Source organism: Aureobasidium pullulans, assembly GCF_000721785.1.
Source record: "Aureobasidium pullulans EXF-150 unplaced genomic scaffold scaffold_10, whole genome shotgun sequence".
Taxonomy (NCBI): domain Eukaryota; kingdom Fungi; phylum Ascomycota; class Dothideomycetes; order Dothideales; family Saccotheciaceae; genus Aureobasidium; species Aureobasidium pullulans.
Genome location: NW_021941030.1, coordinates 630,070 through 642,640, shown reverse-complemented (window position 1 = coordinate 642,640; position 12,571 = coordinate 630,070). Strand labels below are relative to the sequence as shown.

At 49.7% G+C, this 12,571-nt stretch overlaps 4 protein-coding genes across 4 annotated transcripts; 2 read left to right on the top strand and 2 right to left on the bottom strand.

Annotated features, from left to right (window-relative positions):
- Positions 1 to 447: 447 nt before the first annotated feature.
- On the bottom strand, positions 448 to 3,251 carry M438DRAFT_26485 (uncharacterized protein). Its single transcript, XM_029899973.1, has 3 exons — positions 3,073 to 3,251; positions 1,772 to 3,021; positions 448 to 1,493 (listed from the first exon to the last, which is right to left on the bottom strand). Exons 1-3 carry the CDS (start codon positions 3,216 to 3,218, stop codon positions 499 to 501), a joined length of 2,391 nt encoding a protein of 796 aa, XP_029760163.1. The 5' UTR covers positions 3,219 to 3,251; the 3' UTR covers positions 448 to 498.
- Positions 3,252 to 3,476: 225 nt separating this feature from the next.
- On the top strand, positions 3,477 to 5,465 carry M438DRAFT_319815 (cytochrome protein). Its single transcript, XM_029902853.1, has 4 exons — positions 3,477 to 4,380; positions 4,437 to 5,033; positions 5,082 to 5,216; positions 5,267 to 5,465. The coding sequence occupies exons 1-4, from the start codon at positions 3,808 to 3,810 to the stop codon at positions 5,444 to 5,446; spliced, it is 1,485 nt and encodes a 494-aa protein (XP_029760162.1). The 5' UTR covers positions 3,477 to 3,807; the 3' UTR covers positions 5,447 to 5,465.
- A 477-nt stretch (positions 5,466 to 5,942) lies between these two features.
- On the top strand, positions 5,943 to 10,629 carry M438DRAFT_274129 (uncharacterized protein; the record flags this gene model as incomplete). Its single annotated transcript, XM_029900689.1, has 6 exons — positions 5,943 to 6,883; positions 6,956 to 7,014; positions 7,483 to 8,261; positions 8,534 to 8,972; positions 9,043 to 9,722; positions 9,772 to 10,629. The coding sequence occupies 6 exons, from the start codon at positions 5,943 to 5,945 to the stop codon at positions 10,627 to 10,629; spliced, it is 3,756 nt and encodes a 1,251-aa protein (XP_029760161.1).
- Positions 10,630 to 10,921: 292 nt separating this feature from the next.
- On the bottom strand, positions 10,922 to 12,453 carry M438DRAFT_319811 (SWIB-domain-containing protein). The gene is made up of 3 exons (XM_029902852.1): positions 12,133 to 12,453; positions 11,690 to 12,067; positions 10,922 to 11,627 (listed from the first exon to the last, which is right to left on the bottom strand). Exons 1-3 carry the CDS (start codon positions 12,265 to 12,267, stop codon positions 11,292 to 11,294), a joined length of 849 nt encoding a protein of 282 aa, XP_029760160.1. The 5' UTR covers positions 12,268 to 12,453; the 3' UTR covers positions 10,922 to 11,291.
- Between the last annotated feature and the right edge of the window lie 118 nt (positions 12,454 to 12,571).

The following is a 12,571-nucleotide window of genomic DNA, read 5'->3' as shown; positions in this document are numbered from 1 at the left end:
ACGCCCATCACGACGCGACTACTTGTGTACATTCATCATCGTTTCTTTTCTTTCCTTATACACTACTTGTGTACATTCACCATTTTTGCTCTTCTTGCTTGTACACTACTTGTGTACATGCACCCTTTCATCAGAACTAGAGCCAGGGCATTTTCTCCAAGTTGGGCATTGTTCTTTTTGCATGGACGTTATTATGGAGCAGAGCGGGCGTTTGATAAGACCTCTTGTCTATTTCGAGCCACTATACAATTTTCCTGGCTCCAGCCTTGTCCGTTGACAGTCGATGTGACTGGCGTGCTTTGTTGTTTCGCTGGACATGTTCTGGCGGGACTCTTTGATACCTGTGCTGTTATAATCCTGCTCGCAGCCACACTCCGATTCGACAAGTCAAATTGATTGAAGTCAGACATTCCAGCTGACGTTCGCGGCTGACTTTATGCTTGTCTATGAGTCTATGAATCGGAAGTGTGATGCATGCAGAAAGTAGATGGTGACTGCCTATTCTGCATCCTCGCGGAAAACAGGTCGCTTCCCCGCCATAGCCCGCTCAACACTGAATGCAAGAGCCTTGCAGATTGGCGAATACTTCTCATGTGCCAGCAGCATGTCGCGAAGCACCGTCAACAATCGAAGGCTGCTTCTTGGTCCTAACAATATGCCCACACCAGTAAGATGCATTGAACAGTTGTCCCCAGCTATCCATTCTCGAATCGCGATCTTTTCGGTGAGCTGATCGATTCTTTCTGGAGTTCGCTCTTCGTCGGGGCTGTCTTGTTGACTTGTGGCAGATGCAAGCATACAATATGCTCGAATGACCAAGACAGATATCAGAAGAAGAAAAGGCCCGTATAGGATCAGTCGATCCTTGCTCCGGAGAATCCTAAAGGTGGATGCAGCGTGCCAGATACACGTTCTCAGAACCGCCTTATCCTGTTGCATCCAGGTCCTGATACTATCCTCGGCTTCTTTGATCTCGTGCTCATCGGCTTGCCATCCATGGTAGTGGTGCAGACTTCGCAGGCGGACGCTTCTCAAGATAGCCATCACATGCAAGATTGCTTTGCTGGATTCAGTCACGGTAGGCTCAAAAAGAAGACGACCAGTGGGCGAGAGGAGACTATCCAGTTTAGAAGTGAGGAGAGAAGGGCCGAATGCGGTGCCTGTCTCATTCTGGGAGACTGGGCTTGGTAAAGCATCAACATCCTCTGCATCCCCTATGTGAGAACCAAAGCTGAAACTCAGCCGTGAAGCTGACACCATGGATGATGCCATTTTGGATCTGATCGACCGTTCATCGGCTATAGACAGCATCACCTGCGTAGTCGTTGCAAACGTGCAACCAACAGAGGTGTCTTGGTACGTCTGACGTATGGATGACCATTCATCTGGACTTCGACACTTCCAGAGATGATCTGACAAGGGTCGCTGAGGGATCTCGCCGTGCTGCGAGATTGATGCATGGCCGATAAGATAGAGCTGTAAACATTCCAAGCCTGAGTATATCAACATATTAGCGATTGGCTGCAAAGATATCTCTGTACCCTATGCGTGTGCTGCATCCTGTCACTCCGTTCTCACGCTGAATCTTATATGCCCAAGACATCGAAGCTGAAAATTCACACGATGTTCCAGGGACCAATGTAGTCGCTCAAGTAAACAGGCTGCTCGATAAGCTCTCTTGCAGATACGACATTGATATGGAAAGGCTCGTGCATCTCTAAAGCGATACGCATGACAGACTCTAATAACAAGGTATGGCATTCAGACTTACGGTGTATACAACAGTCGAGTCGAACATGAGCTTGAGCATCCAATGAGGTATACCAGCTTCCCGGTTGCGCTTTCCGAGTTCTATCCAGACGTCTCCGTTTGGATGACAATGCTGCTTGTAGAGTGAACATAAGGTTTCTTTCGTATCTGAGCTTCGTTGGTCCGATTTTACTATTGCTGAATGTTCGATTGATCTCTCGTAGAAGTAGAGCCTGCAAGAACTCGAGTGTCGTATCCTCGGGATGTTGAGGTACATTTTCTTGGATGGCTCGCTCTAGCAATTCTTGCAAGCTAGAAGTATATTCTTCAGCAACCGATATAGCTGAACAAGTTGCGCCTATGCTAGCCACTGCAAGAAGCAAGATCCAGTATGCCTCATCTTTCTCGATAAAGCTCGGATGGACGAATGGAAAAAGAGGATCAATGTGTTCAAAGTAGAGGTCGCAAAAAGTGTGAAGAGCTTGAATGGGCGGAAACAGTGATTGCTGCTGCTCCTGTTGACTGTGAGAGAACCGTTCGATTGCCTCATAAGCGCTGTAACTAATGCGCCGAACATGGCGCACATTCTCACTTAGAAGAATGTCATGGTCTTCTGGCAATAGGGTTGGGAAATGAACCACGTCATAGATCTGTGTCGATTGCACATTACCACAGTCAAGACTGAGACCTGTTCGCTGTACGTTTGTTGTGGGTGCTAGTCCAGTACCACTCCATGAACTATTGTCGAAGACGTCTCCGTGACTCGTCCAGAAGAGCGGAGACTCTGTCAAGTCTAAAGCCGGATCCCATTGGTAGTGAAAGTTAGGGTCCACAACATGATTGAACCCATTTGTTCCTTGTTCAGGAGCTGCACCAAAGGCCGTGGACAAAAGCGAATCAGCTGGAGGCAACTCAATATTATTGAATGCTCCTAAAGTAGGCAGAGTCTCAGAGATAGCTCCAAACAAAGCCGGTTCTGGAGGTATGTTCGCCTCATTGGTCTCCAGAGATCCAGAATCCGACGATGTAGATTGTTCGCTGTGGTTAAGATCATACGCGTAATTTGCAAAACTCCTTTTCCCATTACGGTTGAAGCAACAAGGAATTTGCTTCTGCTGACACCTTTCGCAAGGAAAAGAGCCTTGACATCGTTGTTTAGCTTTTGAACATGCCTGGCAGGCTTGTGAGCTTCGAGTTGATTGCTTTGCCAGGTGCTCTTTGAGTTCATAGGCCTTCTCTCCATGGACGGAGCTGTGTCTTATCAGAGTATCCCTATGACCGAACGTCAACATAGAGCATCTATGCGGCGACTTATCAACTTACTTCCTACTGAAGGCCGCTAAGCAGAGGGTACATTTGTAAGGTCTATCGGCCAGATGGCTCTCCAGATGGCGGCTTAGGTTATCTTGCCGCGCAAAGCTTGCACCACATCCTGTGTGTTGGCAAGTAAATTCATTCTGCTGCTGCATGGAGATGACATCAAGTGCTCACCAGAGTCTTGGTGAACACGGTTGTGGTTTTGGTGGAGGAAGGAGCGGCTGAGGTTGCGCGATGTGGGTTTGCAACAAAAGCCATGCGTTGACAACGAGCCCATGGACGCGGGGCAGTGGAGACCCCGAGGAGCGGCACGGCACCTCCGCAACCTCCTGCATCACCTCGATCATCGGATCTGTTGACGCTTCTGACACCGCCGTGTATCGAACTCTATCACTTTGCACTCTTGCCCTCGAATGTGTAGAAATTCGAGCTGTAAAGGTGTACATGTCCTCCAACCCATCCAGCTAGACCGACAGACCGGTCGATAAGCTCTCGCTGGAGAGGGCCTTGATCCAAAAAGAACGTGCATCTTTGCAGGCCCATACACGACGAGACTTCCTTCTAGCACACGATGAGAAATGGAGAGAAGTTTCCGTGTCGATCATCAGTCGAGTGTTCCCGAGCGTTGACCTTGATGACCACACCGTCGGGCTAGACATGGGTATATAACTCGAGGCAGTCCCGTTCAAGCTGCCCACAAATCTTCAACAGTTACCAGTCTCATCCTGAGTAACTGAAGCTATGGCTCTAACCGCTTTGTTTTCCGAGACAAACAAATTGAGTTTGGTTCTGTACTCGTTCATCATCTACGTCTTGATATCTTTACTGCGATACTCAGTCACCCCATTGAAGAGTGTCCCCGGCCCTTTCTTTGCACGCTTCACCCGTCTTTGGGAACTCCACGCTGTCAGAAGAGGTGGCTTCGAAAAGACTCATATTGCATTGCATGAGCAACACGGCCCGATAGTACGACTGGCACCAAACCGCTATAGCATCAGCGACGCGAAAGAGGCAGACCAGATCTACCGTCACGGCTCGAAGTTCGTCAAAGCTGACTTCTATCATGCTTTCGGTAACCCAAACCCTGTTGATGCAGACACATTTTCCGAACGCGATAACGAGCGACATGCATTCAAGCGACGTAAAATTGCGTCGCTTTACTCGATGTCAACCCTGGTGTCATACGAGCAATTTGTCGATCGATGCAACACTGTTTTGTGCGAGAAGATGTGTGAGTTTGCCGATGCAGGTACCACTTTCGAGGTCCCAGCCTGGATGCAGTTCTATGCTTTTGATGTTATTGGGGAGATATCAGTAAGTCTCCAAGCCGGAAGGCAGATCTGTTATATAAGTTGCTGACATGATGCAAGGTCGGCCGCTCCTTTGGCTTCATGGAAAGGGGATACGACTTCAATGGCATACTTCAAGCAATTCATGCCTCAATGACTTACGGGTCTCGCGTCGGTTTATTGCCAGAGTTTCATCCATTCTTTGCTTGGATGGCAAGAACCACTAAGCAGCCAATCCCATTTGACACCGTGCAAGATTTCATAGATGGCAGCGTGGAGATACGAAAGCAAGGAGGCTTTCCTACCGACCGCGAAGACTTCCTGACGAAACTTCTCAGCCTCAGGAAGAGCGAAAAGATCAACGACTTGGACGTAGCGACATCTCTGGGCGCAAATATCGCAGCTGGGTCTGACACCACAGCAATCAGCCTATCGACAGTGATTTATCATATGGCAAAAAATCCTGCAAAGGCCGGGAAGTTGCGACAAGAGATCCGTGAACATGAAGAGTCGAAGACCATCTCGGATCCCGTCACGTTCAAGGAGGCTCAGGATATGCCATACCTGCAGGCTGTCATCAAAGAAGCTTTGCGTATACATCCTGTCACTGGCCAGATACTTAGTAGACTTGTGCCGTCAGGCGGTGCTACCATTTGCGGACGTTACTTTCCAGAGGGTGTACGTGTTCCTCTTTCCAAATCAGAATATATAGCTGACATGGCATAGACTGAAGTGGGCACCAGTCCATGGTTAACGCACTTCGACGAAGACATATTCGGCGCAAATACCCATAGCTTTATTCCGGAGAGATGGCTTGAAGACAAGGACAGAGCTTCCGTCATGAACCAACACATGTTAGCTGTAAGTCTGACGCTTCTTCATCAATTGGCCAAGATCTGATTTTTCGATAGTTTGGTGCCGGAGCCCGTACGTGTTTAGGCAAAAACATTAGCATGTTGGAGATGACAAAGGTGATCCCACAATTGTACCGCAAGTTCGATTTCGAGCTTGTGAAGGTGGATGAAGACTGGAAGTTGGACATGGTGTGGTTTGTGAAACAAAGCTTCAAATGTCGGGTCAATCGGATTTGATACCTGAACGTACCTGCAGATAGGTAGTCATTTATCATCGTCATGATCACAAGTCTCGTCATTTTCGTCATTTTGTGCCAAGATGGTCGGATCAGGTAAACGGACGGAAGAAGTCTATCCGATGAGGCTTCTCAAGCGACGGCTCTGCCCTGCTTCGCGGCTCCGGAGATTGGGAAAGAGGATGAAAAAGGTGCCAACGCGTGGTTGCTCACATTCAGTGATATTAAGAAACTGTTCATTCCGTAAGATTGAGTGGTCGAAGATTGTACAGGAAGGCGCAAGCAGACGGGAGTAAAGGGGGACCGAGGATGTCAACGGACGTGGGGTCGAACTTTGGCAGACATGTGGCAGAGGGGGCGATCGGCGGTGGACGGAGCAAGGCGCCGGAATCCTAAACATGGAATTTACATTTGTTTCTCGTTTCCCCAGGGTCCTTTTCTCGACTCTCGAGTCACGACCTCGGTGATCGACCTAACTCGGGCACCTACTGATCTCCATGGCGTCTCAATCGAGTGCAGACAAGACGAAGTCTCGCCGGCAGGCGAAGCAGCAACACCGGGAGGAGAGGGCTTTGACCCTGCAGGAGAGGGAAATGCACCGCTACTACCAGCCATGGTTGGATGCTCAAGGCTCGTCGGTCAATGTCGCCGACCACGTTCAAGACCTCGCTCAAGTCGACGATTTCGCCATAAACACCCTCTCAGACAAGGGCTTCCGCGCCCTCTCTTCGCGCGACAAGACCCTCACTGCCTTTGCTCAACTCGCCGCCCTCCGTCTCAATGTCCGCCGTGCCATGGTCTCGCTGCTGGACTCGTCGCATCAGTACATCCTGGCCGAAGCCACTCGCACCCTCTCGCTAGTCGACGATACACGGCATGCCCAACACGATGAGCTTTGGCTGGGAAACGCCGTTGTTGCACGCGACGACGCTGTGTGTCAATGTGCCTTCACCAGGCAGTATACAGTCAACGACGACAATGGCCACCCCGTCACTGCTACTGCCGCTGTCATGCCGGACTGTCGCTTGGACAAAGACTACAAAGATAAGCCCTATGTTGTTCAAGAGCCGGGTGTTCGCTTCTACGCTGGCGTTCCTATCAGATCCCGATCTGGTCACAATATTGGCGTTTATGCCGTATCTCATGACGCTCCTCGTGAGCCTCTGACCTACGATGAGCTACGATTCATGCAAGATATCGCCGTTGCTGTTATGGACCATCTGGAATGGGCAAGAGATCGCGTCGATCGGTACAAGGGAGAACGTATAGTTCGTGGAATGGCCGACTTCATCGAAGGTGCCCCTGCCATGCGCCCCACCAAGAAGGAGGACATTTCTACATCCTCCCTTGTATCGCCTGATGCAGTGATCGATCCGCCGTCCCGCACAAAGAAGGATTCTCCAAAACAATCTCAACCAAAGCGAACCGACAGTACAAAGTCGGCTACCCGTCCTGGCTTGAATTCCCGTGCGCAGTCTTACTTTAAGCCTAATGCAGCCAAGCCGGACAGTATGTCGCGTCTATTCGACCGTGCCTCTCGCATCTTGCGTGAATCTACTCTTGCTGAAGGTACGTGTGCGAGTATATATATATCCCGAGCCAAACACAACTTCTGTCTACTAGATTGCAGAGTGTTATTTAATCCGTTGCAAGCCTCCACAGAGAGCCTACGTTCTTGGCTCTCTGCTGGTATCTGCTCGACTCTGGATACCACTCTGCATCTCGATAGCTATAATCTTGGTGTCTCACTGTCTCGTGATTTAAGTGGATGTAGGGATAGAGAGATGGTACCCTATCGAAATCCATCGCTCTTGCGAGGTTCCCGATATGGCTGTCAAAGTGCAAGATGATTTCGATGCTGCCTGGGTTGTTTGAAGAGAGCACGTAGAAGTACCTGCCCTCATCGGACGCGCTTCTGAATATGCACAATATCTTGCCTTTTGACAGTGCTCGGGGATGTTCGATTTGTCTCCCCCCTATATCCATGTTATTGTAGCATCATACACACACAAGAAACATGCTAACACATCTTGCTAGGTGTCGTTTTCTTTGGTCCAACTGGCAATAGTCCTGCCAAGCCGAATTTGAGGTCCGCCATGGCTGCACGTAACAAGTCGTCCAGTACTGATGACGAGTCGCCCAAGCACCTTTCAGCCTCGGATGCCGATGTCAATGACATTGAGAATTCTACTGACTCGGATGCCACATCCCAACTGCGCGTCGCCAAGATCTTAGGGCTGTCTTTGGCCAACAAGAACGATACCTCCCTCTTCCATAACACCGCCCTGGGTGTTTCGACCTTGGAGAATTATTTCAAGCTGTATCCTAGTGGCAAGAGTTTGCACTTCTCAGAGGCCGGTTCAGGACTTTCCTCTGACGATAGTTCCAGTGAAAGTCCACTGTCTGCCAACGAAGAATCTAAATCTGGTCCTGAGACTGCTCATTCGCGGATCATCGGTCGTAAGAAGCGAGTTCGTATGAGCCACTCAGAGCTTCTAAAGCACCTACCCGCCGTGAAGAGCGTCATATTCCTTCCGCTGTGGGACTACGTTGAGGAGAAAATTATCGCTGGTTGCTTCCTCTGGACTTCGTCTACTGGCCGTATGATGAACTTGGATGATGACTTGTCGTACCTAAGGGCTTTTGGCAACACCATCCTGAGTGAGGTCACGCGCATGAACGCTCTCAAGGATGACCGGGCGAAGACAACATTTATCGCATCCATGAGCCACGAGTTACGCTCCCCACTTCACGGCATACTTGGCTCAGTTGAGTTTTTACAGGACACAGCTGCTGATGCATATCAGGCTGGACTTGTAAGTACCCTAGAGTACGATTACCACGAGCGAAACCCAATAGCCAGTGCCACCAACAAAATCATCGCCCTGCAAAGTTCTGCTGGCTACTCGCATATCTCCATCAAGAGCTCATCTTTTCGCAAAAAAGAGTAGACTCTTGATAGATTTTCTGCGACTTCGATTAGTGCTACGCATCGCGATAGGTTTAGATGCTGGTTTTCCTGAAAAGCTCGTGGTAACGTCGCTGCCTACCCAGGAAATTTGCTAACTTTTTTATTTTTCATTCTTAGATCACTAGTATTGCTACCTGTGGCAAGACACTTCTTGATACGCTCGATCACGTGCTGGATCATTCCAAGATCAATAGGCTTTCGAAAACACGCATGAAGAAGAATGCTAGATCGAGTCGTCTCGCGACAGCTTCAGACTCTCCTACCGAAAGTCTAAACATTTCCGCAGATTTCGATCTTGGAATCGTGATAGAAGAAGTCGTCGAGGCCGTCTGTGCTGGGCATGCCTTCAAGAAGATGCATACTGGAGATCTCAAGTCTAACGACGGTCCTGTCATCACTTTGTCTCGACATTCATCTTCGGGGGTGATTCCCACTGCCGAAGGTGGCAACCTTCAAGCTGGGGAAGTCGCTGTGCTACTCGACGTTAGCCCTCGCGCTAGTTGGAGAGTACGCACTCAGCCAGGTGCTCTACGAAGAATCATCATGAACCTACTCGGTAAGTCTGATTCACCACTTCAAATATGCATAGAGGAAAGAGAAGTCTTAGGAAGCTGACCATACACCAGGCAACGCTCTCAAATACACTTCAAAGGGGTGGGTTGCGGTTTCTCTCCGAGCCCAAGAGAGTTCGCATCCCAACAAGATGGATGTGGTCTTCCGAGTCGTCGATTCTGGCAAGGGTATGTCAGAAGACTTCCAAAAGCATCGCTTGTTCGTGCCGTTCAGCCAGGAAGATACGTTCCAGCCGGGAACAGGTCTGGGTTTGAGCATCGTCCGCCAAATTGTCGATTCACTGGGTGGCTCTATCGACATCAAGAGCAAGCAGAATGTCGGTACCGAAATCGACGTTCGCCTAAGTCTCCCTACAGCAGAGCCAGCTCTTGACGTTCCAGATGAGGAAATCACTTCGATTGCTGCCAAGACCCGTGGTTTGAGACTTTGTCTGTTGGATCCAAACGGTGAGAAGCAGAGGGACCAAAACGATCATATTAGTCGACTTGACACAACTTTGTCAGAAGTCTGCTGGGGCTGGTTCGAGATGGAGGTCACTAGAGCCAGCAGCCTTAAAGATGCCGATGCAGACATATTCATGTACACGGAGCCCCCCTCGGTTGAGTATCTACTGGAGCACCACGGCGTAAATCCCAAAACTGGCAGTAACGGAGCAAGAGGAAAGGAAGTGCCCCTGATCATTGTCTGTCTCAATGCTTCGGAGGCCATTTCAATTACTGCAAATCACATCAAGGTATGTCAACCACGAATGGCCAACAAACCCGTACTGACTGTGGGTGTAGACACTATCGGACCTCGGTCGCATAGTTGAAGTGATTCCACAGCCATGTGGGCCTCGCAAGCTGGCAAAGGTGCTCAGCCACTGTGTCAAGCGCATGGAAGAGACGTTCAACAAACCCATGACGGCCGACAGGCAGCCGCAATCACTGCCTCATAGATCAAGACTGGAAGACATGGGCGCCGCATCCGTCCTCGGGCTGCCAAGCATGACCCTGCCACGTCTCAATTCTATGGAGGAGAAGAAGGAATCTGCTCGCACTCGTGAGTACCTCCGCGACGTAACATCCGAAGTCCCGCCAAGTACAGCGGTCGCATTCCCGGACGAGAGTCGCAATGCGAATAGCGCCAGAACACTCAACGAGGATCCACCCGCAGATGCAGCGCCACATCTACTGCTCGTGGATGACAACCACATCAATTTGCAACTGCTGGTAATGTTCATGAAGAAGCACAAATTCCCTTACCAAGAAGCCATGAATGGCCAAGAGGCATTGGACAAGTACATCGAACACAGCAGTGGAGATCCCGATAAGCCGCCCTTCGACTACATCTTGATGGACATCAGCATGCCCATCATGGACGGATTCGAAGCCACACGCCGCATTCGCGAATTTGAGGCTAAGCAGAGCTTGTCGCACAAGGCAACCATTATCGCTCTGACCGGCCTGGCCAGCGCCGAAGCGCAAGCGGACGCCGCATCTTCGGGCGTAGACATCTACATGCCCAAGCCCGTCAAGTTCCAGAAACTGAGACCTCTGCTTGAGAGAAAGAAGCCTGGAACCGATTCAGGAAGGAGCACCCCCAGCACGCAAGATGGAGCTGAAGCCAAGGGCAAGAGTTCAGAGAACCAAAGCTCTTGATTGATCATGGATGTGTTTTCTCCTTCTGCCTTTGTGTCTTCTTGCCTGTTCATCTTGTCATTCTAACTTCTCTTTCTCTTCTCACAAGCAACCCCCCTTCTCGATCTATTCTGTACAGCCCCTTTCTCGACATATGTCTTCTATACCTGCTCTTTTCTCTCAGACCTACCCTTCTTACATGCATCCTGGCGTTCTTGAGTTATTCATTGGGTTGAGTTGTGCATCACATCATCACCAAACACACATACATGTACATGAAATGGCGTTCTGATTCTTCACCAAGAGCGATGCAATGCATATACAGTACACACTCTAGTATTCGTCGGCTCCTTTCTTTGCCTTCCCATGTTTTTGACATCTCACAATACAAGAACCGGCTTCAGTGCATCATCGTTGCACTTCTTGATGTGTCCCTGTTTTTGTCGTTTGCTCTTGAAAACTTTGTCTCTTCATGAGTGTATTATATCGTGTGAATGAATATACGCGCTTTTGACAAGGTAAGAAACAAAAAAGACTGCTTTGCTGCGCCTTTCCCACCCGTGAAAAGCCCCAAGTCCGCTATAGCAAGATTGAAAAAAAGTGTTTATGCAATGGAAAGCGAAAAAGTGTGTCTCATCATCTCATTATCCCGTCGTTTCACCATCCCTTTGAATGCCCTTTTGTTACGGCGACGACTCCAACTTGGGCTCTGGCGAAGATGACGGAGCGGCAGTTGCAGGTGCGGAAGCAGTTTCGGCTGCAGGAGCAGGGGTAGGACCAACGACATCCTCCGCAGCGTACAGGTTCTGATTTAGAATCTTGTTCATGGTGAACATGTGGACGCGATCGACTTTGAAGACAGCACGCATTGCGTCGTCGCAAACGATCTGGCGTTTGTCGGCTGGGTCTTGGAGTTCGTTTGACTTTACGTATTCCCAGATCTTCTTCACTGTTTGAGGGCGAGAGAGTTGGGTTTCGTTGAGGAGGGCTGCGAGGGGTTCGGAGAGGTTCATGGGTTTCTGTTTGGATCGTGTTAGTTCGTGAAGAGAAAGCAGTATCCAGGAGAAGGAGCAAGACTCACGTGGAAGCCACCTGTACGTTTTACGGGCTCGCCATTGGTATCGACGTCACTACCGTCTTTGACCTTGGCTGCCGACTTCTTCTTTCGCTTTACGGGTGCTGCTTTTCTGGTTGCGCCTGCTCTGGTCGGTCTGGCTCTGGTGTTTTCCTCACGTTGCAAACGTGCTGCGTAGGCTGCATCGTCTTCCTCGGCATCCTGCTTGCGTGCCTTCTTTTTTGCCGGCCTGTCGTCTACTACATCGGACATGTCTGATTCATCAGAGGGTTCTTTGCGCTTTTGGGGGGATGGTGAAGGGGAAGGAGAAGCGCCATTGGTACCATTCGCGTTCTCTGACGTGACTCTATCGAAACATGATTCAATCAGACGACTGATTTCTTTCTGTGTGACACAGTGTTAGTGACTGGACATGGCCTAGGCTGCTTGAGGAGGGAGAGTTGACTGACCTTGTGTTCGCTGACATCGTAACCAAGTCTTTCTGACAGAGCATTACGAATCTTCTTTGCCGAGACGGTGTCGAGATCGCTTTGGCGTAAGATGTCGTATATCAGGTCAGAGTAGCGTTTCTCGTCGTAGGACATGGTTGCGACAGATGACGTCGGCCGTGTTGATGGAAGACAGTCAAAAGAGGTCGTGGAAATGAGTTGATCCAAAATTCAACAAGGACGATCGCCTAGCACGGGTTTATGTACTGATGGTTGGACGACGGAAGAGTCAATTGCGAGATGTTTGCGAGTGAAGATGGATTTCTTTGTAGACGACGCGCATGAACGCGATGGACCATAGAAGGCACTTTCGGTATGGAGAAGCAACCACTAAACCGCTAGGTAGGCTTGGCGTCAACAACGATTGTATGCAGCACACAATGCCTTGGCTAGATAGAGG